Source organism: Hemiscyllium ocellatum, chromosome 45 (assembly GCF_020745735.1).
Source record: "Hemiscyllium ocellatum isolate sHemOce1 chromosome 45, sHemOce1.pat.X.cur, whole genome shotgun sequence".
NCBI classification, from domain to species: Eukaryota; Metazoa; Chordata; class Chondrichthyes; order Orectolobiformes; family Hemiscylliidae; genus Hemiscyllium; species Hemiscyllium ocellatum.
The window spans coordinates 15,825,269-15,852,700 of NC_083445.1; the positions used below are offsets into that span (position 1 = coordinate 15,825,269).

Consider the following 27,432-nt stretch of genomic DNA (forward strand, 5'->3'; position numbering starts at 1 on the left):
CCAGGTAGCTGTGGGAGTCAGTCGGTTTATAATAGATGTCTGTGTTGAGTCGGTTGCCCGAGATAGAAATGGAAAGGTCTAGGAAGGGGAGGGAGGAGTCTGAGACAGTCCAGGTGAATTTCAGGTCGGGATGGAAGGTGTTAGTAAAGTTGATGAACTGTTCAACCTCCTCGTGGGAGCACGAGGCAGCGCCGATACAGTCATCGATGTAGCGGAGGAAAAGGTGGGGGGTGGTGCCAGTGTAGTTGCGGAAGATGGACTGTTCCACATATCCTACAAAGAGGCAGGCATAGCTGGGGCCCATGCGGGTGCCCATGGCAACTCCTTTAGTTTGGAGGAAGTGGGAGGATTGAAAAGAGAAGTTATTCAGGGTGAGGACCAGTTCAGTCAGTCGAAGGAGGGTGTCAGTGGAAGGGTACTGGTTAGTGCGGCGGGAAAGGAAGAAGCGGAGGGCTTTGAGTCCTTCGTGATGGGGGATGGAGGTGTACAGGGACTGGATGTCCATAGTGAAAATAAGGCGTTGGGGACCGGGGAAGCGAAAATCCTGGAGGAGGTGGAGGGCGTGGGTGGTGTCCCGAACGTAGGTGGGGAGTTCTTGGACTAAAGGGGACAGGACCGTGTCGAGGTATTGGGAGATGAGTTCGGTGGGGCAGGAGCAGGCTGAGACAATGGGTCGGCCGGGGCAGTCAGGTTTGTGGATTTTGGGCAGGAGGTAGAAACGGGCGGTGCGGGGTTGTGGGACTATGAGGTTGGAGGCGGTGGATGGGAGATCCCCTGAGGTGATGAGGTCCTGGATGGTCTGTGAGATGATGGTTTGGTGGTGGGAGGTGGGGTCGTGGTCAAGGGGGCGATAAGAGGAGGCGTCCGCGAGCTGGCGTTTGGCTTCAGCGGTGTACAGGTCAGTGCGCCAAACTACCACCGCGCCTCCCTTGTCTGCGGGTTTGATGGTGAGGTTGGGATTGGAGCGGAGGGAGTGGAGGGCTGCACGTTCTGAGGGTGAGAGGTTGGAGTGGGTGAGAGGGGTGGACAGGTTGAGTCGGTTGATGTCACGGCGGCAGTTGGCTATAAAGAGGTCGAGGGCGGGTAGGAGGCCTGCACGGGGTGTCCAGGTGGATGGGGTGTGTTGGAGGCGGGAGAAGGGGTCGTCAGAGGGTGGGCGGGAGTCTTGGTTGTGAAAAGCTGCCACATCTCTCTTTGCTACAGCTGAAAGCTGGAGTTCTCACTCTCTCAGAATTGGCTTTTGATGTCCATTCCTCTTGGATTGGAGAACTGCATTTGAGATGATCTGTGTTTCAAATTTGCCTTTGGCATGGGTGTGTTTATGGGATATTGCTATATTGGAACAGTTAACTAGTAATAGTTAATGTATCTATTGTTCTGATAAGTTTTCCGATAGAATTAAGTTATTCCAATTCCTTCTCTCTTTTGCTGTATTTTACAGCAGTGGGGTTGCTCATCCACAATGTTCAGTACCATTGAGGACTCCTCAAGTACTGAAGCAGTCCTTGTTCAAATGCAAATAATATTCATGCCACACAAATGCTGGCAATCACCCTTTCTAATAAGACAATCTAACCATCACCCCTTGACATTCAATGGTATTACTATTGCTGAGTCCACCACTATCAACATTCCTGGAGTTACCATTGCCAGAAACTCACTGGACTCACTATACAAACACAGTGGCCACAAGAGCACTTAAGAGGCTATGCATACTGCAGTGTATAAGGAACAAGTCAGGACTGTGATGGATCACTTACATTTGCCTGGATGGATGCAGCTCCAACAATACACAGGAAGCTTGACACCATCCACGACAAAGCAACCCACTTGATTGTGATTACGTCTACAAGTACCCACTCCCTCCACCACTGACACTCTGTAGCAACAGTGTGTACTGTCTACAAGATTCGCTGCAGAAATGCAACAAACCCACAACCACTTCAATTTAGAAGGATAAGGGCAGCAGCTACATGGGAGCACCACTACTTGCAAGTTCCCCTCCAAGTCATTCACCTCCTGACTTGGAGATATATTGTCTTTCCTTCAGTGTCACTGAGTCAAAATTCTGGAATTCCCTCCCTAAGTGTATTGTTGGTCAACCTACAGCATGTGCACTGCAGCAGTTCTAGAAGGCAGCCAACTCCACCTTCTCAAGGGCAACTAGGAAAGGACAGTAAATGCTTGCCCAACCAGCACTCCCCAAATCCCCTGAGTGAATAAAAAAAAGGGACTCATGGCAGACAATCCACCAAGACATGATGGTCTACATCCAAGGGTTTTAAAGCAAGTGGCTGCAGAGATAGTGGAGGCATTAATTAAACTATTTCACAACTCACTAGATTGCAGGAGGGTTTCAGTGAATTAGAAAAAACACTAATAAGAGGCCACTTTTCAAGAAGAGAGGAAGACTGAAAGCAGGAAACAATAGACCAGTTAGCCTAACATTTATCATTGGAAGTGCTAGAGTCCATTTTTAAGGAAGAAACAGCAGGACATCGAGAAAGGTTTAAGACGATCAAACAGTCAAATGGTTTTATGAAAGAAAAATCATTTTGGCAAATTTGCTAAGTTCTTTGAGGCAATTAACAAGCAAAGTTGATAAGAGACAGCCAGTTGATGTAGTGTACAGTATTTGGCCTTCCAGACGGCATTTGATAAGGTGCCACATTAAAAGTTATTGCACAAGATAGGAGCTCACGGTTTTGTGGGTAATATATTAGCATGGATCAAGGATTGATTAACACAGAATATAGTGATTATAATGAGGTCAGCCAGGTGGATCTCATTGAATATGAGTTCTGTGATTGGGGGCTGTTAATCTGACCCAATCAGGGAGCCCTGGCTGACAGATAAAATCATGTCTGACATTCTAACAGCTGGCTCAAAGGGAACTGGACTGATGTCAAGGACTTCCCATGTGTTAATAGAGGGTGACCTGCTGACAGGATACTAGCCTCCGTGATGTTATTTTCAGAGGTGATGGCAAGTCAAGATTAATGGGTCTTATTACTTTTGGTCTTTCCAACCCGAATGGAATGCCAGAAAGATCAGTCCTTTGGCTTCAATTATTGACTTGGGGGAAGTGGGTAGAATGCAGTATATCCATATCTGCTGATGATACAAAAATAGGTGAGAAGGCATGTTGTGATGACGGAATAAGAAAAAGAAAGAGCATATAGATAGATTCAGTGAGTGGTCAACACTTAGCAGATGAGGTTTAATGTAAGAAATGTGAGGCTATGCACTTTGGTCAAAAGGCAGACTATTTTTAAAAGAAGTTGCCAAAGAAGTGCAGCAGAGGGGTTTGGGTATTTGTGCTCATGAAACACAAAACTTTAGCATGCAGGTGCAACAACTAATTAAGAAGACAAATGTAATTTGGGCTTTTATTGTTGGGGTTGGAGTTTAAATTTAGGTAAGTCTTGTGAAAAGCATAAAAAATAGCAAGAGCTGCTCCCAAAGTTGCTGAATATTTTGTCTGATTTTAAGAGAAAGTGAGGACTGTAGATGCTGGAGATCAGAATTGAGAGCCTGGTGCTGGAAAAGCACAGGTCAGGCAGCATCAAGGAGCAGGAGAATCGACATTTCGGGGATCAGTTTCTTGATGAAGAGCTGATGCCTGACCTGCTATGCTTTTCCAGCACCACACTCTCAACATCTTGTCTGATTCTGTCATTTCTTGCCATGCCCTGCATCGCTCAGACCGATATATTCCCAAATATAATTTCCAAATTAGATTAGATTACTTACAGTGTGGAAACAGGCCCTTCGGCCCAACAAGTCCACACCGACCCGCCGAAGCGAAACTCCCCACATCCCTACATTTACCCCTTACCTAACACTACGGGCAATTTAGCATGGCCAATTCACCTGACCCGCACATCTTTGGACTGTGGGAGGAAACCGGAGCACCCGGAGGAAACCCACGCAGACACGGGGAGAATGTGCAAACTCCACACAGTCAGTCGCTTGAGGCGGGAATTGAACCCGGGTCTTTGGTGCTGTGAGGCAGCAGTGCTAACCACTGTGCCACGTGCCGCCCATAAATGTGTCCCCTTATTGTGCTTGATAGAAAAGCTTGTGTTTGTAAAAATGTCATCAAAGCTCTTGAACTTGGGAAAGAAAACATTTTCAGCCAAAGTCTCTAATCCTGAATGCTTTTCCTTGATCCTGCTGGGACTGCTTATTGTACAAATACCAGAATTTAGGACCCTTATAAATTTGAATAGCTTGCCAGTGATCCTTGTTTAGATCAGGTGATGCATAGCCACTTAGATGAGGCAATGAAAGTAGCAGGTAGATGTGGAACTGTGGCATGTCGGGTTTTTGGGGAGACAGCAAATACAGCATATAAAATGTATGGTCCATAAGGAGGCTATTTGGCCCACTGTGACAGTGACAACAATGAAAAAACTAACATTTGGTCCACATCCCTGCAGATTATGGCACTTCAAGTGTATATCCATGTATTTTCAAAATACATAGGGCATCTGGTGCCCTAGTCATTGTTAGCATTTGTTAAAATATTTTCCTTAATACTCTGCCTCAGAAAAAAAGCCTCTGTTTATGAAATACTTTTTTCACATCACCTCTGAGCTGAACTTAAACCCTTCACCCAATTCATTGTCAAAGTCTGCTTAGTTGCTTTACATGTTTATATTTGCTCTGTCCCAATCACAAAAATTGAAACACTAATCCTGTTTTTGTCACTTACTTCTGCAATGCATCCAGACTTCATGACCTGCATTTCACCCTGCACTAAGATCCTGCTCACCAGTTACCTTTCCCTTACCAAATTACACTAATTTCTATTTTCTCCAAGGCATGAATTTCAAAATCTTCTTGCACTTCATGATGTTAGCAGAACAGCTGCACTGGAAAATCAATGCTATTTCGAGGACTATATGCTAGAAATTATCTCAGACATTTAATATTTCCATGTCATTGATTATTAACAATAACTGATTATTAACTTAATTCACTTACCCTATTTATTTCTTTTGAAAGAGCTCACTGCTAAGATTAATTTGGAGCAAAAATATTAAATAATGGAAAATAAAAAAGGAATCAAGCAAAGGGATTAAAAAAACATTTATTTGTTTACTCTAACTGTTTAATATATTTTTAAAAAGTGATACCGGTTGGGAAACTGAAAAAGAAGTAATGATAGAACACCTGATCACCATGGTTTCAATAATTACAATTCTGCATTTAGCTTCAGAAGCTTCCGTAACCGTGGTTTCAGTAATTGTTTACATTAGCTATAAACAGGAACTTTGAAAGTGAGAACCAAAGTAACTCAAATAAAATATTGGCATTGCTTCAGGCAAGAAAGAAGAATTTAATCTGTGAATAGTGTAAAGCATGAACAGAATATGTGTTGCAAAAGAAAATTTCTGCACATTCACAAGAATAGTGAACATGTGAAATGAATTGCTACGAAGAGCAATAAGCATACATAAGAGGAAAATGGAGTGGGTTCCAGAATGAAGAGAGAGTAGAGGGGACAGGCATGAATCTTATTAAATATGATGAGAGAAATGACTGTTTGGAACAGAAGTCAAGAATTTACACATATTAACTGGGTGGGCTGAATAGCCTTTCATTTCTCTTGCTCGTACGTCAGCTTCTTTAAAGATTCTTTTACTTTATAGAGGTAGGTGTCTGCATTGAATCCATTAAAATATTTACTTGCAATATTTATTCATCATCATGGAGGTTCTTCCATTCATTTTTTTGCCTTCCTTATTTGAAGATTCCACCTCTTTTCATACATTCTTCTTTACATCGCTGTTGAGTAGCTTTACCTCACTGCATTAATATTGAGTCTGTTGGAAAGCCATTTGAGTTCTTTACTTTACACAATTACTGAGCTTTACTGAATACAATGCAAAAAGTGAACCTTTTATCTGATCACTGTCCCTATACCAAGGAGTGGGGAGATGAACAAAGCATTGAATTCATTTCAGAGATTGAACTAAATTTTACCCTTCTAAATGACTCAGATCTCACGATATGCTTTCCCTACCACACAAAAAGTTGTTCCAGATTGCCAAGGATGGTGTCTCCGCCTGTTTGGCCATATTTAAAATGGCACTTGAATGAATAATCCATAAATGGAGCAGGCTTTTGAGGATCAGCAGTATATAGCCCAATTTGATAGTAATTTTAAAGAGCCCTCAAAGGGATGATGGGCCACATGACTTCTCCCTGTGAATGGTGAGCACCATACAACACCATCTCGACAGTACTGGCTTGATGTAGATGCAGTTTTAAATAGAGTATTATTACAGTCAGGCTATCCTGCAGTAGGTTTCTTCAAGAATGATTAGAAGTTTCTCAATCACTGACCCTGCAGAGCAAATATTGATGTCAAATGCAGAATTTGAGAGAGAAAAGCACTTAACGCTCAAAAACTTAAATGCCAGATTTGATATTTTAGCACTGATCTCCATATGTTTTCCCCAAATACAAAATCTGAACTATCATATATTCTATCCTCATATCTGTGCTACCATTTTTTCAGTCAGAAATTGCAAATTAATAATAAGTCCGAAGATTAATTTTTGTTCATCACCTGTCATTCCATGTCCTCGTACATTCTTGTTACATTAATTTTAGACATATCTCAGCAGCAAAGACCAAAAACTACTGAAAAGTCCAAATTTTCAGATCTATGGAATTCGAAATGGTTTAAATATTTTCATGAATTTATGATACAGAAATACAGTACTCAAGCAGAAAAGAACGCAATAGAAGAAGAAAGTATGAGCTATGAATGAATGGGTGCATTCCTAGTCAGGAGATTGTGAGTTCAAGTCCCATTCCAGATAACCAACCACCAAAAACCTAGGCCCACATTCAGTGCAGTACAAAGGGAGTGCTGAGCTGTTCTTTAAGACAGATATAGAATATCACTCGATACTTTTCAAAGTAGAGTTTCATCTTCTCAGTTTCCTGGCCTTCATTTATCATCTAAAACATTTTTTGGTTATTGCTGTGTTACAACCCGGGTTCGATTCCAGCATCGGGCGACTGTGCACATTCTTTCAGTGTCTGTGTGGGTTTTCTCTGGGTGCTCTGGTTTCCTCCCACAGTCCAAAGGTGTGCAGATTAGGTGAATCTGCTATGCTAAATTACCCATAGTGTTCAGGAATGTGTAGGTTAGGTGCATTAGTTGGGAATAAAAGTAGGGTAGGGGAATGGGTTTGGGTGGGTTACTCTTCGGAGGGTTTGATGTTGGAATTGTTGGGCCGAACAGGCTATTTCCACACTGTAGGGATTCTAATTCTAATTGGCTGGTGGATGTCCTATGTTACACCAGGAGCTCTTATACTTCATTAGAGTTGAGTTAGCGAAATGGAAGGTCCTATTTTTAAACCAAAAATTTAAGAACTGTGGATGCTAGAAATCAAGCGAAAAAACAGAAATTGGAGTGGAGAATTCAGTTCTGATTTGAAGGGTTGTTGGATCCGAAGCATTAACTCTACTTTCTCTCCACATATCCTGTCAGACATGCTGAGTTTATCCAGCAATTTCTGCTTTTGTTGGAGGTTATACTTTACCTGGCCTTCAACAGTTAATGGGCCCATCAAGGGTCAAGAGGGGGCGGGCCCCATCGGTTTTCATTGACAGCTGGTACGCACAGTGCGTCTGACGTCACGCAGAGGCCGAAAAGGTTGTGTGGAACCGGGACGCCGCGCGCGCACACAAACACAGGTAAAAAAAATTACACAAACAAACAAACAAGAATTGAGAAAGCGATCAAAATCGAAAGCTTGGGTCTTTAGCAGCGCACTACGCAGTTGGGGTTTTCTCACGGTGGGAGGTGGAAGGAGGTGAAGCCAAAACAGGGTCAAACCTCGGCGAAAAGGCGCAAGTGGAGAGAGGGAAAAAATACACAAGAGTTGTGGAGCGGCCTATTGAGGCCTGTGTGTTCGGAGAGAGGCGCGGCGACCTTCGCTGTTGGGGCCGACCGTTGTTCAGTAATCGGACAATCAGGGATGGTAGGCCGAATTCCGGCCTGGTGTGGATTTCGAAAGCGGCTTGCTGGGAGGGCGGAAAAAATTTGGGGCGGGGGGAGGGGAGGGGGGGGCTTGAAAATTTGCGGCGGTCGAAGGCTCTATCGTCACGTGTTGTGTCATGACCAGTGACGGCGCGAGCGCTATGTCACGTGATAGGGACCCCGCCAATCCCACTCCGTCATGGCGGAGGGAGGAGGCGGCGGCGGCGGTGGTGGCGACGGCGGCGAAGAGTTGCCCCGTTACCCATTTTCTGTTACCTCCCGCCTCTTTCCTTTTTTCGTCCCTCCTCCTTTCCCCGACCGCGAAGCACCTTTTAGAAATTTTCCCACCGTTACGAGCTTCCCTTCCGTGGGGTCTGCTCTTCGACGCCACAGTTTTTTTCAAAAAAAAGACGTCCTATGACTCGCACACTGAGGTGGTGGACCAATGGTGGGGAGGATTTGAAGTCACGTGGCAGGCACAGTCCAATGGAATGGTGCGGCGGGACGTCACGTGCCCCTCTCGGCGAATGGGACCGGTCAAGATGGCGGGCGCTATATAAGGTGTTGTCGAGGGGGTGGGGGTTCTGCCATCTGGGAAACGGAGACTTTGGTTCAAGGGGAGTCGCTTCGTTGTGGATTTAAAGCGCCGGCTGTGTGTGGGTGGGTTGGGGGTGGATTCAAGGGGTCGTTAAGGGCCCAGCAGCGTTGGAGAGAGAAAAACCGGCCCGGAGGGAAAGGCAAAGTTTCGACGGGGAGGGGGTGCTGTGTGTGAGAAGGTAGAAGTGGAAAGTCGCTCATACACTCACCCTCCCTCCTCCCCTCGCATCTTCAAAAGGGCGCCGGTTGCTTCTTCCAGGAGCTAAGGGTGGATTTTTAAACGGCAAGATGGAGCGCGAGAGCGGTGCCTCGGCAGGCCCGACCACACGGTGAGTGTCGTGGCTGGGCCAAGGCTACCCAGCGGTAGTGGTCCAGTTGGGGATGGGAAGAGTATGATAAGAAAGGAGAGTCAGAATTCAAGGGTGAAGTTTAGAGGTGAGGTGGGACAAATGGAAAAAGCAGGAGGGAGAGGCCCGATTGTGGGCAAGGTAGCGGGTACGAATCAACTTTTATTGTTGTCGGCGCAGAGCGGGAAACTGCTTCCTGACGCCATTTTGTGTGAGAGAGGCCCAGAACCGGGGCGCACTCGGAGCTCGGCGCCACTTTCACATCTGTTTGTGTGTGTATATAGAGTGTGTAGCGGAAGAGCAACGTCTACTTTCCCAGGGACCCACATTGCCATTGTGGCCACACATCATTTTTAAGCCGTGTAGCCAGTTTTCAATCCACCCACAAGGAATGCGGTGTCCGCCTGTTAGAAAGGTACTCTATCTATTAGTTCTTTCCCCCCTTCTCTAAAGCTTTGCATTTGCCTCCATCCGCTGTAATGGTTACAGGACTGAAGTGCCGTTAGTTTCGCAGTAAGCAAATGTATTTCTTGAAAGTCGCTGTTTTAAAACGTGCAGTTCGGATAGAAACGTCGCTCGGACCGCGTAAGCGGTGGCGTCGGAATTAAATATGCTTAAGATATTTTGATATTTTCCCCTTCATAAGAGGCAATTTTAAGTTGTCCATCTGTGTAAGGTAGTTGCTACTATTTGTTTACTTAGAATATAGTTTCATATGCCGATCAGTTCCTGATGCATAAATGAATGTGTATAGAGTTGTGATTTCTTTTAAGTTGTATATATGCAGCGGCGTTAGGAACCTTGTTTTCTTTGGTCGTTGTGTAGTTGCAGGTTTTGGCATTATGGGATACGTAGTTGCTCCATTTACACTGACTGGAGCGATGCTAATATTACAATTACAGGAACCAGAGAAGATCATTCATACACTGTAACCTTTGCATGGCTGCATTAGAATTTTGTTCGGCACAAATAAATCTATCAACTTCAGATCTGGTTGGGACAAGCAGATTTTTGTTGTTGTTGTGCAGTGTCTTTTTGATCACATTTTATTATCTATGAAATGTTATGAAACTGATGCACCTAATTCTTTTGACACTAAACATCTTGCACTCACTAGGAATTTGCTCGTCTGATCCAAAGTGGGTGACTTCGCACTTTCCCTGTGCTGTCTTGCTTTTGCTCACTTGTATAGTTATTTTTGTCTGTTTTTTTTATATATATCCAGCTCATATCTGCAAGTTGGTATGTCAAAGTTGTTCATCTAATTCTAGCGCATATAAGCAAAGGTGAGGTGCTCCTCCATATCCTGGGGTAAATCTCTAGTCATATTTAGCCAGTCAGACAACTCTTTATCCCCTGTCTTGGTCTTATACATCTATCTAATTAACAACTCTCATCTCTGTTAACTTAATTTTTCTGATATTTTATTTACAAATTTCTTGTAGAATCCTAACTGATTTGCTTTCTGGAATTCCACAGCAACAAATTCTTTGACACTCCCTTATTAATGTTTAAGGAATTTTGAACTTGGGTGATTACCCCTCACCTTAACTTCTGGATGGATAAATGATTTACCATTTAAACATGGTTAATATAAAGTTATTTTATTGATCTTGAGTACGTAAACCAAAAGCACTTTTTGGGGGTAATGCATTTTGTTTGAAGAATGCTTGTTATGATAACCTCAGTCTTGCTGTTCTTCAACCTTACATTTGCTGTGCCAATGATTAGCATGGCCAATTTTTATCTAACCAAATGCCAATATGAAAAAGGCTGTGTTGTGATTTCATATTATATCTTATTAATTATGCTATATTTAGTGTACGTTATCAATAGTAATGTGTTTTTTTTGTGGCTTAATATTTTCCAGTGAATTTAATATAATAAATTATAGCTAAACTCAAGACCTTAATGCACATAAACAATGGATAATTAGATTACGTTTATTTTATGCTAGTTTATAAATTGCCATAATGTTGAACTTTATCTGCGTTAATGTAAAGTTTTAGCTTTGTTTCTAAGTGTCTGCTATTTGCTTTTAGCAAATGGAGCATTTTGATGCATTTGGAAGTTATGCAATAAGGGAACTGTGATCCTCTGAAAAACTTGGTTGTTGTGGTCTTGGAGGCCAACTTATAATGAATCTATAAAAATTATGTCATGTTGCTATTGTTTTCCTGATGAAGGGCTTATGCTCGAAACGTCGAATTCTCTATTCCTGAGATGCTGCCTAACCTGCTGTGCTTTGACCAGCAACACATTTGCAGAAGTACATTCTTGACCTGTTAAATCTGTGTCTGCGGAAAACGTCACTGCTTTGTGTGCTTATGGATTCAAGTTGTAGTTCTCTTGGTTTTTCAAAGCCAATTTGAGGTGCTTTTACCATGCGAAATAAGAAAATAGTATGCACATGCAAAATAATCAGTGTGGTAGATAAGTTGAACTTTACATTTCATCTATGTAAATTTGATTTGCTCGTCACACTGTAACTTAGTGTCCTGATTGCCCCAGGGATGATGTTTTCCTTGTTTGCTTGTTCATTATAATTCAATGATGAGAAGCTAAAAGCATGTGGGAGAACTAAGCTGCCATTGGGACTAATTTATTGACCAGTACAATTTTTGCTATGTCAAGTATTTGGATTGTGACCTTTTCAAAATAAATCAGTCAAAGCATGAGGTGATGAGGAACTGCTTTCTGAAAACAGATGCAGTCAATTTGAAGGTTACTTCACTGTATGCTTTTGATTCCTGCAAAGGAAGTATAAACTTTTAAGATGGCAGATTTCAAACAGGAATTCCTAGGGAAGTATTTTGGAAGTTGAACAGCTTGGGGGATTTGGTGAAAGTGCCTCTTCATAATCTGTGGGAAACCTGCCAATATTGGTTTCTTTCTATACCATGAATAGATTGCACCGATGAGATTCTGTCTTCCTCCTTACCCTGTTTTTTTTCCCCCGTTTTCCATGGACATGACTTTTTTAATAGGATGTTATTTCCTTGTATGCTGCTGCATTTCTATTTTTGGAGAATGTGAAATCCAAGTGAATGTTACCACAAACTCCATCCCTTCCTTTAGTAGCTGTATGAGGCCGAATCATATTATTTGCAAGCTTGCTTCTGTGTTTGACCTGGAGATGAGTTTCCAAACCCAACCATGTCAACAATGCGGCTGCCTTGCAACATGCGTCCTGTCTTAGTGCAACTTCAAAGACACTTATCCATGCCCTTGTCTTCTTTAGGTTCCACTACTCCAATTCAGTCCTGGTGGCCTTCTGCTTTCTTGTCTCCAAATCATTAAGTTCATTCCAAATCTACTTTGTTATTTCAGTCTAAAGTTCAGTTCACATTTCACTGTTGTGCTCCCTGATCAACACTGGCTCCTGATTAAGAACCTCACTTAAATTATCATTCTTATTGTTATGTACTTCCTAAAAATAAGGAATGTCTTGGAATAGTGTGATTTTGAAGGTACTGCATAGATTCAAGGCAAAGTCATGCAATGTTCTGTGCAAATAGTTACACGTAGTTTGAAATGGACATCTGTAGATTATGAAAATGATACCATGCAGAGATCACAAACTGAAGTAGAGAAATTTTAGCTTTGCAACCTAACAACTGCACTGAACAATAAGGTAAACTGTAGATCAAGGTCACTAAAAGGTGAATTTGCTGACCTTGTAGAGTTGAGAGCTGGTGGGGTGGCTTAATGAGCATATGGTGTCATTTAAACTTATTGGTGGTGATTTAGTTGTACCTTTTGCACTTCCAATGTGTTTATTGGTTTGTGTTGATCTAATGAATTTAGTCTTTGAATTATTTGGTCTAGACAGTTAGTTAACAATTTGTCATTATCATCATGCTAAATTGAAAGGCCTTTAGACTGATTTATGGTGTTGAAACTGAGCATCCATAATTCATCAGAATTATTTACAACTGCAATCTGTAACTTCATGGACTGACATTCCTTTGTTTTACCATTGCAAATAAGCTGAGAAATAATTCCAGTTTCAATGAAGAAAGCAGGGGAGCATGACAGGAGAAACAATAAGCATGCCAGAAAAAAGTTTCTACGGGTGAAACTAACTGCGAAAATGTGGAAGCAAAATGCAGTCGGCAGGGCTAAATGATCTCCACAACCAATAGATCAGTCTTTTCTCATCTAGTCGTGACTGGTGTGGAAAATTAAGCACCTTGGAGGAGTAATCTCCAGAGATCCCCAGAGTTGAGAATATGGAAGTCCAATACATCAGTGTAATAGCCAGCGTTGATGTATATGTAGTCAGTGGCTGATCCATCTCAACTGCCTGTTGTTCAGAATGACATGCCAGTCTTCAACTAATTTGGTTCATTTCTTCATAATATGAAATAGTTGAAAATATTGGATATTGTAATGGCTATGAGATTTAGCCATATTTTGGCAATGACATTAACTGATACTAAGTACCAACACTGGCATCTACCTAAAAATCTTGGTAACCTGTCGAGGTCTGTCCTCTGCACAAATGACAAATCTAACACTTAAATTACTGACCGATCAGTCAAATCATTAGCTAATTTATCAAAAGAGCTATCCAGTTTTGTCGAACAGTACTTGAAAAGGAGTATCCTGCTCTCTAATATTCAGGTTCAGTTCTGTCAGTGCTCCTGACCTCTTTCCAGCCTTGGTCACATGGACAAAAGAACTAAATTCTAGACATGAGGTGGGAGTGAGTTCAAATGGCACCTTGATGTCAAGATCAGAATATGCTAGGAAGGAACTCTAACAAATCTGGACTTAATGAACATTGGGCAAAGCTCTTCACTGATTGGAATTGTACTAGTGCAAAAAAAGGTGGGTTGTGGTTGTCGGAGGTCATTCATCTCCGTCCAAGGGCATCATTGCAGGAGTTCTTCAGTTTAGTCTCCTAGCTGCAACAATCTAAAACTACTTCATCAGCTTCTCTTTGTGAGGTCAGAAGTGAGTGTGTGTTTGCTGATTGAGATGCTGAAGCAGTCAGTGTGCACAAATTCAGGACAGCATTCAAGTAAGGGCTGCTGAGTGAGTAAGGTTGTCTGGTACTTATTGTTAGGTTCTTTTTCTTGAGATTCTTACACACTTGATGCAACTGCGATATGCCAACTTCTGTGAACAGCTAAAATTTATTAAAACATGTACAAGGTTTGGAGGAACCCTTAACAAGGCGTCGCGGTGGTTATAAAGCCTGACGAGATCTTTGAACAAAGGGGCCAGTTTTTCCTTTATACAAAATTTTTTTCATCAGTTAGTAATGCCCACAAGACAACCCTCAGCTGCTCCCCCATAGTCATGTGCAGTTCAGAACAATGCAGTGACGACTATTTCCAGAAAGAATGTAATTTAGATCATTCCTTCAAAGCAAGATCTGATGTAAATCACTTATTTTTAAATGGCGGGCTATAGTCAGAATTTTAATTTTAATGTTCTTAGTCATCTGCTATTCAGAATCAATATGTAAATTTTTTTCCATACCTGCAAATCAGAGAAACTTACCACCTTACCTACAGGGCATCCAATTTCATACAGGTCAGCAGAGCAAATTAACCCCTTAACATTCTCACTTGAGGTGGGAATGACCATATTGAATGTGCCATTAAACTCTGCATCAACTGTGTGATTACCAGATATTCCACCCCCCCCCCGCCCACCAAAAAAAGCATGCAGCATTCTATGCAATGACTGTACGAAATGCTATAGGGCAAACAGGCAGACAACTAGTAATCTGCATCCGTGAACACAGCTAGCCATTAAACTCCACAGCCGGCTGTCCCTAGTAGCCGTACACAGATGACAAGGACTACAGATTCAGCTAGGACAACGCTACGATTATTGGACAAGCTAAACAGGACAGCCAGAGAATTTCTACAAGCATGGCACTCCGCCACAGAATGTATCAGTAAGACTGAGACCCAATATACTGGCCACTACAACAAACAACCAGAAACAGCAAAATGGAACCAAATAAATTTTAGAAGGCACAGTACAGCAGTGCTTCAGAGGACGCTCCAAAGCACCAAGATGTCATCTAGACAGGGGAAGAAATATCTGCAACTCAATATCCCAGCTCGGTGAGCAGACGCATGACCATGACAACCAGCATCTGAGCTACAAATCTTTATACAAACCTCGAAGAATTCCGTGAAGATAAGAGAATGGGTAGATGTCTTGCCTGTTTAATGTTTGGGAGAAAGGAATGGTGCAGGTCTGTGAAGGATGGGCTACATTCCGCTTTGATTGCTGATTTTTACATAAGGCCATGAGACATAGGAGTGGAAGTAAGGCCATTCGGCCTATCCAGTCCACTCCACCATTCAATCATGGCTGATGGGCATTTCAACTCCACTTACCAGCATTCCCCCGTAGCCCTTAATTCCTTGTGACATCAAGAATCTATCAATCTCTGCCTTGAAGACATTTAGCGTCCTGGCCTCCACTGCACTCTGCAGCAATGAATTCCACAGGCCCACCACACTCTGGCTGAAGAAATGTCTCCGCATTTCTGTTCTGAATTGACCCCCTCTAATTCTAAGGCTGTGTCCACGGGTCCTAGTATCCTCGCCTCATGGAAACAATTTCCTAGCGTCCACCCTTTCTAAGCAATGTATTACCTTGTAAGTTTCTATTAAGTCTCCCCTTAATTTTCTAAACTCCAATGAATATAATCTCAGGATCCTCAGCCGTTCCTCGTATGTTAGACCTACCATTCCAGGGATCATCTGTGTGAATCTCCGCTGGACACGCTCCAGTGCCAGTATGTCCTTCCTGAGGTGTTGCGACCAAAACTGGACACACTACTCCAAATGGGGCCTAACCAGAGCTTTATAAATTCTCAGTAGCACAATGGTGCTTTTATATTCCAACCCAATGACAAATTAATCCTTCAGTATTAATCCTTGTATATGTCTCAGTTAAATGTTATACAAATAATTTGGTTATTTTGCAACTTGAGAATCTTTGGTTTTTTTTAAATCAGCTTGCATTTTTGCAAACCATATCCTGTACTGTACAAAAAGGAGTGGTGTACTGTGCAGGCTGTTTCCTCTGTAGATTTTCTAGTTGGAATTTTTTGGTGAAATGCAAAGCTTATGAATGAGTCTGTGGGGGAATGTAGGTGGATGTGCAGTTGATAAATGCAACAGTTCACTGACAAGTGGAGAAGTGCAAAGCAGCGACAGTGATTTTGAGGTGGATATATCTAGGTCTTTGGGAATATTCTTTTTATTATGATGAAAGTGAGAGTTTTTTTTATAACTGTGTGTACTGATTCCATGTATTGTTAATTTACGTGGTTGTGGCAAAGTCTGTGCTGCATAGGGAATTGTTAATTGTTGACTGGGGTTGAATGCTGCCATAATTGAAAAGTCTATATCGTTTGATGTCTGGATTGTCACTTTAGAGCCAAGAGTTGTATCTCTGGAGATGTCGGTCTGTGGCTGTGAAGGGCTTTAATGAACTTTATACTTTGCTTGACAATGCCTCTCAATGCCCAAAATGATGCTGATAGGACAACTTTTTTATCGGAAAATAAATCTTTCCGGGTCCTTCACAATTTTAGTGCTAATGAGACATTAAAGAGTTAATTTGCTTTACTGACTGCAAGAAATTGAATGCCCTGGGGTAAGGTAGTGTGTATTTGCCCTATAGGTGGAATGTGAGAGGTTTACATGGCCATTTCCTTGCCATTCAGGGGTAACTTCGATTTTTCATCCCCTAATCAGAAATCTGTAGGAACATTTATAGTTGGAATCTGACTACTCCCCTAAACAAAGGAACCTCGATTATCCAAACGTTCTTTATCAGACCAAGACATCAAGGTAGTGATACTTGGCTAAATTGTGTTATCCGGCATTCAGTTATCTGAACAAAATATTCCCTGCCTGTGTCATTTAGATAATCGAGGTTCCTCTGTAGTTGCAAATCGTTTTTTTTGTAACAGGTTTGACTGTTTAAGGGATGATTTGCATTGTATCTTGTGTGGCCTATTGCAGTGAGGGAGTGACTGGGGGTTTTCTTGTGGGCATTGTAACTGTGATTTAAAGATTTTCTAAAGGAAGGACTGTTTTCTTCAATAAGCTTTTGCCACAGCCCCATTGCCCCTGCGATGTTTGTTAAAGATTTCTCTAAAGCTTGTACTGTACTGTGCTTAATAAATTTGGTTGCTTGTTCACAGAATTTGGTGTGTTGCAGTTGAGTCGTGTGTAAAAACCTCAAAACTTAACTTTCTGGTTTTGATATTTACCCTTGATCCTTGGTAGAATTTTATGAATGATGTCTAGTTATTGGTTCACAAACTCTTAACTAGTAACCTCCACAACAAAGATGTGTGTTAGTCAGTTGAAGACAGCATATTAGATTCTTGAAGCAGAGTGCACATAATGTCAGGAGAATTATACCATTTCCCACCGTTTATTTGGTTTTCACTTTTATTTAAGACCACATTCAGTAAAGTCTGATGTTTGCAGGATTTACAAGTATTCATTTTGTAATGGTTTATTAAACCAGCTTATCTTGAGCAATATGATTCATGTGTTATGATGGAATTGAGTAAAAAATGAGGTCTGCAGATGCTGGAGATCACAGCTGCAAATGTGTTGCTGGTCAAAGCACAGCAGGTTAGGCAGCATCTCAGGAATAGAGAATTCGACGTTTCGAGCATAAGCCCTTCATCAGGAATAAGAGAGAGAGAGCCAAGCAGGCTGAGATAAAAGGTAGGGAGGAGGGACTAGGGGGAGGGGCGATGGAGGTGGGATAGGTGGAAGGAGGTCAAGGTGAGGGTGATAGGCCGGAGTGGGGTGGGGGCGGAGAGGTCAGGAAGAGGATTGCAGGTTAGGAGGGCGGTGCTGAGTTGAGGGAACCGACTGAGACAAGGTGGGGGGAGGGGAAATGAGGAAGCTGGAGAAATCTGAATTCATACCTTGTGGTTGGAGGGTTCCCAGGCGGAAGATGAGGCGCTCCTCCTCCAGCCGTCGTGTAGTTGTGTTCTGCCGGTGGAGGAGTCCAAGGACCTGCATGTCCTCGGTGGAGTGGGAGGGGGAGTTAAAGTGTTGAGCCACGGGGTGATTGGGTTGGTTGGTTCGGGCGGCCCAGAGGTGTTCTCTGAAGCGTTCCGCAAGTAAGCGGCCTGTCTCACCAATATAGAGGAGGCCACATCGGGTGCAGCGGATGCAATAGATGATGTGTGTGGAGGTACAGGTGAACTTGTGGCGGATATGGAAGGATCCCTTGGGGCCTTGGAGGGAAGTGAGTGTGGAGGTGTGGGCGCAAGTTTTACATTTCCTGCGGTTGCAGGGGAAGGTGCCGGGGGTGGAGGTTGGGTTGGTGGGGGGTGTGGATCTGACAAGGGAGTCACGAAGGGAGCGGTCCTTGCGGAACGCTGATAGGGGAGGGGAGGGAAATATATCCTTGGTGGTGGGGTCCGTTTGGAGGTGGCGGAAATGGCGGCGGATAATACGTTGTATGCGCAGGTTGGTGGGGTGGTAGGTGAGAACCAGTGGGGTTCTGTCTTGGTGGCGGTTGGAGGAGCGGGGCTCAAGGGCGGAGGAGCGGGACCCCGCTCTCCACCGCATCTCCTCCACTTCCCGCTCCTCCGCCCTTGAGCCCCGCTCCTCCAACCGCCACCAAGACAGAACCCCACTGGTTCTCACCTACCACCCCACCAACCTGCGCATACAACGTATTATCCGCCGCCATTTCTGCCACCTCCAAACGGACCCCACCACCAAGGATATATTTCCCTCCCCTCCCCTATCAGCGTTCCGCAAGGACCGCTCCCTTCGTGACTCCCTTGTCAGATCCACACCCCCCACCAACCCAACCTCCACCCCCGGCACCTTCCCCTGCAACCGCAGGAAATGTAAAACTTGCGCCCACACCTCCACACTCACTTCCCTCCAAGGCCCCAAGGGATCCTTCCATATCCGCCACAAGTTCACCTGTACCTCCACACACATCATCTATTGCATCCGCTGCACCCGATGTGGCCTCCTCTATATTGGTGAGACAGGCCGCTTACTTGCGGAACGCTTCAGAGAACACCTCTGGGCCGCCCGAACCAACCAACCCAATCACCCCGTGGCTCAACACTTTAACTCCCCCTCCCACTCCACCGAGGACATGCAGGTCCTTGGACTCCTCCACCGGCAGAACACAACTACACGACGGCTGGAGGAGGAGCGCCTCATCTTCCGCCTGGGAACCCTCCAACCACAAGGTATGAATTCAGATTTCTCCAGCTTCCTCATTTCCCCTCCCCCCACCTTGTCTCAGTCGGTTCCCTCAACTCAGCACCGCCCTCCTAACCTGCAATCCTCTTCCTGACCTCTCCGCCCCCACCCCACTCCGGCCTATCACCCTCACCTTGACCTCCTTCCACCTATCCCACCTCCATCGCCCCTCCCCCTAGTCCCTCCTTTTATCTCAGCCTGCTTGGCTCTCTCTCTCTTATTCCTGATGAAGGGCTTATGCTCGAAACGTCGAATTCTCTATTCCTGAGATGCTGCCTAACCTGCTGTGCTTTGACCAGCAACACATTTGCAGTTATGATGGAATTGATCATGGTCTTAAATAAACTTTACAGGTCAAATTTGCAATGCTGTTCCTTATTAAATAGTGTAATATAATAATGTTTTTTACTAAGACTATGCATTTGACATGAATCCCTGCACAAAAGTCAGTGTAAATAAAATGAGGGTAAACATTGCAAGGTGTTTTCTTGCACAGCATTGAAAAATGTTTTCATGTTCTTTCAGTGAATTTTGTAGCTCCATGTTGTTCCATTTCCCCACTTTTTTGACAGACAGAAATGTCTTCCCTTTCTTAATTTTAGCTGCTAATTTTAAATACTATTGTCTCTACAGTGTTATGTTCCAGGCAGCACTGCTTTTGATTCTGAACTGATTCTGATCCCATGTTTTCCATTGCAAGAACTGCCACCTCTGAAACGTCCGTTCAGTGTTCAAAATACTTAGCTGTATTTTGTCCTTGAAACTCTTCACTGTGCAAAATGTCAAAGATAGGTGACAATATTCAGTTTTGTATTAAGTTACATTCTCCTTGAGTTTACTGTCTGAAAGTGGGTCCTTGGTAGTGTTTGCCAAGCCATGAAGAAGTTGCAGATTTTTTACTTACCTACACAGGGCAGGGATGCATGTTTCCCTTTTCAGGGATAGGGATCAGACTACTGCATTTGATGTCAACAGAGCTCATCAGATCCCCTTTAACTTAAATTCTTCAGCCATTATGTATGGTTGGGGCAGACCCTGAGTAATTGCTCTTTCAATCACAGATTCTGCCTTTTCTACTTTGGTTTCTTAAGATACAAAATCTACCATTAGAAGTACTAAGGGAGGGATGGAACATAGTTTGGAGTTTGAGGACTAGTTATCGTGAAAGATAAGGCAGTCCTGGGACCAGGAAACGAGGAGCAGAAAAAATGAGATGGCCAGAAACTCTAATGAGGTAACATTAACCATTTGTATTGAGAATCTCTTCAAGGGTAGCAAATGAGTGAGATGATGTTCATCCTGTTGTTAATTTCCCTGTAATCCTGTGGTAATGGTTGGGGAGACTGTTGAATATTTTTAGAAATTGAGAACAGTATTTGGTGATGAGGGTCATGGTTTCTTTTGTTGTAGCTGTTAAGGTGCATTTAATCTGCAGGTATAAGTTTGACCGATTACTTGTCAGCTGATTTCAGTCCTCAATCAAAGCAAAGCACGTGGAGAGAAGAGTTTTTCCTCCTTGATCTCTTCTGACAACTGCTCTCTGTCCTTCGAGAGCCCAATGTGCACAGAGACACGAGTTCCACAATGACCTATATAGTCATTTTACAAGGAGGAGTGTCCACATAAGGCAACATTCATAATGGACAGGGTGACCATTACAATCAGTGAGTGTCAATAATAAAGATTAACTAATTTGCTGTTACACATTGAATAACTGGCTTCACATAATGAATAAGTTTCACCTTGTTAAACTGACCTTACATACTGAGTGCTTCCAATATTGTTAAATGGCTCTGCATAATGAACGCTTTTCTCCCTTGTTAACCCATTACCCTTGCCTCCAGCACCCCATTGTTAATTGTAAGTTCTTATCTGATCTGAATCTTGCTCAGCTGAACCTCTTATTTTACTAAACTCAAACTTAACTCTTACTCTGCCTGCTCATACCCTATACACATTCTTAGTAGCCCTGGTGTCTTGACCTAAGGTTTTCAGACATTTTGATCTGCTTTACAAACTATGAAAAGCACTTGAAGTGAGCTGAGTCCAGGGATTGTGGTGAAGTTTGATTGTTAACATGTGAAAGATGAAATACATTAACTTCTTTGGCCGTTGGTTTTTCTTAATCACTCTTTCAAAAATAAATCACTTTTTTTCTTGACCCTACAGTGAATGAGTGAAAGAGTAGCCCCATAAAATCAACAAGTAACCCATGACCAAATTATATTTCCAAAAAAGCCTGAGGTGGTGAGCTAGCTTTGCTATTTCACTGTCTTGTAATTTGTATACTACTTTTAGAGTTTTGTTCACTCATGTCACATCTTCTTTGACATTTTACTCCCGTAAGATATGATAACAGAAGAGAGCCATTCAGCCTATCATTGTCTGCTGTGCCATTCAGTGAGACTAAGGCTGATCTGATGACCTTCGACTCCTATTCTCTTGATTTATCCTTTACTGATTTGCCAATCTCTGCCTAGTCCTGATCGCAACTTGATATTACTTTTTCTGTATATAAGAGCTTCCTAGCTTGATTTAATTTACTTTGCCTTTGATCTGTAAACTCCCAGCTCCTCCTCCACCCATGCATGAGTTGTTCTAATTTATCTCTGCTGTTCCCTAATTTTCATACTCCATAGTTAGGTTTCTTCTGTAAATCTTTGTCCTCTTGAAATTCCCCTGAAAGATGATCTTAATGACCATTATTTTGGGTACACGGTCTAAAATTCATCACTAATTTTAACTACTTGTTGGGAAGCAGCATTACTTTTCGCTGAAGAGAATTTCAGGCTTTTTCAATGGGGACTTCCACACTCATTTAATTATTTCATACATACCTGTGCAGTTGTGTATGGGCACCAAGTTAAAATGGTTGGTCAATAGTTTGCCATTGAAATGACGGAGATGAGTTGTCCAAGATATTATATTGGTCTGCTTCATATGCATTTTTTTGTAATCTGCTGGTTAGAGACACAAGCAGAGGCACTTGGTGACTGAATATGTTACTTTGTGTTTGTAATTCTGGGACTTTTAATTGGTTTTATAATCTCCATTTATAATTGTGTATTTCTCCTGAGTATAAAGTTCAGTTGTGTTCTTCATTGCCAATAGGTTTCTGCTGGTTTGGAGAGCTCATTTTGCATTTAAACTTTTCACGGTTCTGTCCATGTGGGCTCGTTTGCTCACTTGTGGAGGAATCCGTGGATAAACCTGCTTTCCTTTTTGATTGACCCATTGGGGGATAGAGGTTCTGGTATAATGAGAGTTTCGTCAATGCAAATTAGTTATAATGTGATTGACACATTGTGGATGCTGTTTGGATATCACAAACTTTCTACTGAATGGATATAGTGATGTTTCTATAGTACAAGGTTGCAAAGGAACACAACTATTGCGTTATACCAGAATACCCTGTACATTCAATTTAAATACTTCAACATCAAAAAACCCTACTAATGTATGGCTGGAAAAGCCTTTGTTTAGATTGGCTGTATTCACTATTGCTCTGGAACTCATCTCAAATGTGGGCAGTCACATATATATGTAGTCTTATCAATATACTTCAGTTTCTTCCTTTATTTGTACTTTCTGTCAAAGTGAATAGTGTGGTATTAGGTGCTCTTAGAATCATTTGATCTTGGTTAGTTGTGAAGGGGTTAAATTCAATCATTAATTAGATCATGCTCCTTTTGAGACTGTTTTGCAGTACTCTAAGCAGTGAATACTCTTAACTTTTTGTGACCTCAATATTTAAAATGGATGAAACTCTTTTATTTTGTATCACATTTTACTTATGAACTGTTATCAGACTAGTTTCCGGATGCTAAGGCTCAAATCCCACCAAGGTATCTGGTAGAAATATGACTATAATGAAGAATGTGGAATTGAAAGCTAGTCTTGCACAGTGGCCATGAAACGGTTGCTTATAAAAGCCATCTAGTTCTCTTAAACCTTTTTTTTGAAGGAAAGGGCACCTGCCACCCTCACTTGGTCTTGTCTCCAGAACACAGAATTGTGAATGACTCTTAACTATCCTTTTCAGTTGATCTACAAGCTGTTCACTTACTATAAAGAAGAACTGCATTGGCACTTCAGCCAGTACTTTCTAAACTGACAATGGCAGATAAATGGGAACACCACCTGCAGATTCCACTCCAAGGTACGCACCACCCTGACTTGTAACTAACTCGCAATTCCTCCAGTAGTGGTGGGTAAAGAATCTGCTCCACAATTTGGTGACGGTTGATATATTTCTTAACCTCATTCTCTTGTCAACTTCCTGTAAGCCTTTGCCCCTTGCCAGTCAAGAACTTGCCTATCTCTTTCTTAATGACTTGGCCTCCAGCTCCCTCTGGAAAGACATTTCTCATCTTGGTTCTAAAGGTTTGCCCCTTTCACTGTGAGGCTGTGCTCTTGGGTCCTAATCTGTCCTGCTAGTGGCAACATCTGTGGTCCACCCTGTCCAGGCCCCCCATATTCTGTGTTTCAGTTAGATAGCTCCCTCTAATTCTAAACTCACATCAAGCATAGATCGAGAATGCTCAAATGACCTGCTCTCTTTCACCTTCTCAAGGACAATGAGAGCTAAATGCTGGCCCAACCAGGAATGTCTGCATTCAAAGTTTTTGTTCGAGATTTCATGCTTTTCCAGTTTACTGTTTTTATATTGGTATTTATTCATTGGATTTGTGCATCATTGCAAGATTAGCATTTTGCCCATTCCTAATTGGTCTGGAGAAGATAATCGTGAGTTACCGCATTCCCTGTGATGTGAGAATATCCAAAGGTCTGCCAGAGTGGAGAGTTACAAGGCTTTGACTTTGACACAACAGTGAGGGATCGGTGATTGTAGATTCAAGTCTGGTTAGTGGCAATGGGAAAATTTGATGATGTTCCCATGCTTCTACCCTTGTCCTCCTTGGTGGTGCAGGTCATATCTTTGAGTCGCTGAGCTACACAGACCTTTGGGCCCAACTCATCTATGCTGACTAGTTTTTCCAAAATTAATCTCCGTCCCAACATTTGCCCCATATCCCTCTAAACGCTTCCTATTCATTATGCTTATCCAGATGCCTGTTTAATGTTGTAGTAGAACTAGCCTCTGTTAGGTTATTTTTGGAAATTCTTGTGCACTTGATGCAACTGCAATATGCCAACTTCTGTGAACAGCCAAAATTTATGAAGTACAAGCTTTCTGGAGGATCACTTAACACACTTGGCAGTGCTTGCGGAGCATGTCAAGCAAGGCTCTCTGAACAAGGGAACAGTCCTCCCTTTTTAATGCAGAATTTTACATCACCATCAGTAATGCCCAGAAGGCATCCCCCCCCCCCCCCAATAGTCACATGCCACTTCAAGACAATGTAGTAATTTGATTATTTCTGGAAATAAAGTGGTTAGGTTATTCCTTCAAGCAGTGTGGGCTAGGTTGTCGTATTCTGTCTGCAAAACAACCCCCCGCCCCCGAAGGTGTCCAATTTCTCAGACGTCCAGCAGAACAAATTAACCGTTAACATCTGATCTCCACTGCTTCCTCTCGCGGTTCATTCCATTTTCCCACCACCCTCTGTGAAACAGTTGCCCCTTAGATCCCTTTTAAATCTTTCCCCTCTCACCTTAAACCTATGCCCTCTTATTTTGGACAACTCCTCTCCTCCTCTTCCTTCCCCCCCGCCCCTCAGATTTTATAAATCTCCATAAGGTCACCCTTCGGCCTTGACACTCTAGGGAAAACAGCCCCAGTCTGTTCAGTTTTCCCCTATAATGCCAATCTGGCATCATCCTTGTAAATCCTCTCTCTACAAGGTTCACAACATCCAAAGGGACTAGAATTACACACACACACTATTCCAAAAGTGGCCGAACCAATGTCCTGTACAGCCACGATATGACCTCACAACTTCCTGCTCCTCAGATGCTGCCTGAACTGCTGTGCTCTTCCAGCACACTCTAATCTAGAATCTGGTTTCCAGCAACTGCAGCCCTTGTTTTTACCATACTCAGTGCACTGACCAGTAAAGGCAAGCATGACAAACACCTTTTTCACTCCTAGATACCTGCGAATCCACTCTTTTAAAAAAAAACTATGAACCTGCACACCAAGGTCTCTTCTGCAGTACTCCCCAGGACCTTAGCATTGAGCATATACTCTTGCCCTCTTGTACAAGGAGGTATGGTTCTTGTCAGTCTCTGTTCATCAGGTGCTAATCAAGTTGGCTGCTTTGATATAAATAGTGTTGAAATTCGTCTGAAAATAACTATAATCTAAACTTTATTTTTTTAGAAAGAGAAATATAGAAGTTAAGCATTCCTTGCACAAAGTATGTTGAATTTGTTGAAGTGCTGTCCATCAGAGGACGTTTGAGGCAAAGTCATTGTCTATTTAAGGCAGGTATGTAGGCTCTTGATAAAGGGTTCAAGGGTTGTGGGAAAAGAATAGTTGAATAGTGGAAGAGATGAGGTGCTGGAATGGTCCCCTATGCCTTGTTTTATTGTCTTTGAAAAGATGGAGCAATATACATAGTGAAATGCCAATTGCAATAGGTAGCGAGTGCTTTTAAAAACAAGCTGTGCAGTCCAGTGTAATGTTTCTAAGACTCATTGTAATGAAATAAAATTGTGCAATGTTGAATTCATCAGCAATTTTGTCTAGAGATCTTTGTAATACTCTTAAACAGTGTGAAATTCATTTGTTGTTAATAAAACAGTGGCTTCAAATGTTGTATGTGTTTGATTAGAAATGAATCAAAAGTATTAATCAATGTATACCAGAACTATAAACTTGACATTGCTCTAGCCTTAATTTTTCACCCTTTTTCTACTTGATAAATGTCTCTGCATGTGGCCTTGATGAGGCCGATGCTTCTCCTACTCTGATGTCTGCTGTATGGAGGTTGAACCTTGGACCACCATAACTCCTTTCTTATTATTTGTTACTACATGTTGCGTCTTTGCGGGATGATTTGGAAAATGTTTTGATTCAGTTGTGTTCACACTCAGTGAAATAGATGTCGATCACTCCAGGGTATCAGCACGTGATTTGTGCACGTACTGTATTTACTCACGTGATAGTCTTGTGTAAAGGTCGACCCCCTGTTTTCACAAAAAATTCTGGAATTTTCCATTTCTCATGTAAATGTCGACCCTAGTTCTTCACAGATAATGGGAGTTAGTGTGTCAGTTAAGGTTTTCAATCTGCTGGTCCTCATGCTCTGTTCTGGGTCTTCCAGGCTGCCGACTGTTGCTCTTTGCATTTTCAGAATGACTATAATTCATTTTTTAAAATTTGTTTTGAGACTAGTAGTCAAAAAAATTCGACTATTACTCTTGCATGTACGGTAATTCTGAAGGAATGATGTCGTGCTCCAAGCAGTGTTCTAGATCACAGTAAACAGACGTCTCTCTGCCAACATGTTATTCAGGTGGATGGAATAAAATGTATACACTGTAGAGCAGGGAGTTTTCACTTGCCATTGAATCAACACTTGTTCCTCCAATGCCAAAACAAATTAACTGGCTACTTATTTAGTCACTTTAATTGTAGGACCTTGTTCTGGAAGCATTTGTTCTTTTCAGTAAAGAAGTTGTGATCCTATAAAATCTATTATGAAATGTTTGGGATGCCCTGAGTGAATGACTGTTTGTTGTTATTTCTGGACTAATTTTAAACAGGAAGAGCTGTCGAGGCTGGTATACTGGAATGTTTATTTTTGGTAGACTTCATTTTAAGTGGTGCAGGCTAAGATTTATGCTGATACTGTGCAATGTTGGTAATGTGTAATGCATTAATCTGGTTGCATTCCTGCATTTAAGTAATCTACATTGAAAGTTTTTTGTTAATGTAAAATGTAGGTAGGCTGTTCGCAGATCAAAAATGACTTCCACAACATCGAAAGTGAATTAAACATGCTAATGATGAGTGCAAGAACATGAATTGCTGCTACAGTCAGACCCATCTGTTCGTTGTTCTCATCACCCAATATCTGGATTTGTCCTTCGACAAAAGTCCTGTTTGCTGAGAAGTTAACTCTGAAAGTCAGTGTTCAATGCATTGGGTGGTGGTAGTTTTTGTAAATCACTGAATATAACTAAAATATTCCCTGCAATTTTATGTAATCGCATGATTGTGAATATGGCATGTGAAATGTGCGGCTTTGAAAATCCATAGTTAAGAATAGAAAATTGTATGTTATGGTAATATGTATGGTTGATTTTTCTAGTGTTGCATCTAGCATGTTCT

General features: G+C 42.3%; 1 protein-coding gene across 5 annotated transcripts in view; it reads left to right on the forward strand.

Annotated features, from left to right (window-relative positions):
- The first annotated feature begins 7,665 nt into the window (after positions 1 to 7,665).
- Positions 7,666 to 27,432, forward strand: part of brd4 (bromodomain containing 4) — a 181,324-nt gene continuing 161,557 nt past the window's right edge. For 4 of the 5 annotated variants that reach the window (XM_060855024.1, XM_060855025.1, XM_060855028.1 and 1 more), the window contains exon 1: positions 8,215 to 8,934. In XM_060855024.1, the coding sequence (XP_060711007.1) occupies positions 8,894 to 8,934 (41 nt within the window). In that variant the 5' untranslated portion in view covers positions 8,215 to 8,893. Of the gene's footprint in view, positions 7,723 to 8,214; positions 8,935 to 27,432 lie in introns of those variants that run through there. The other variant, XM_060855027.1, reaches the window with a different exon arrangement.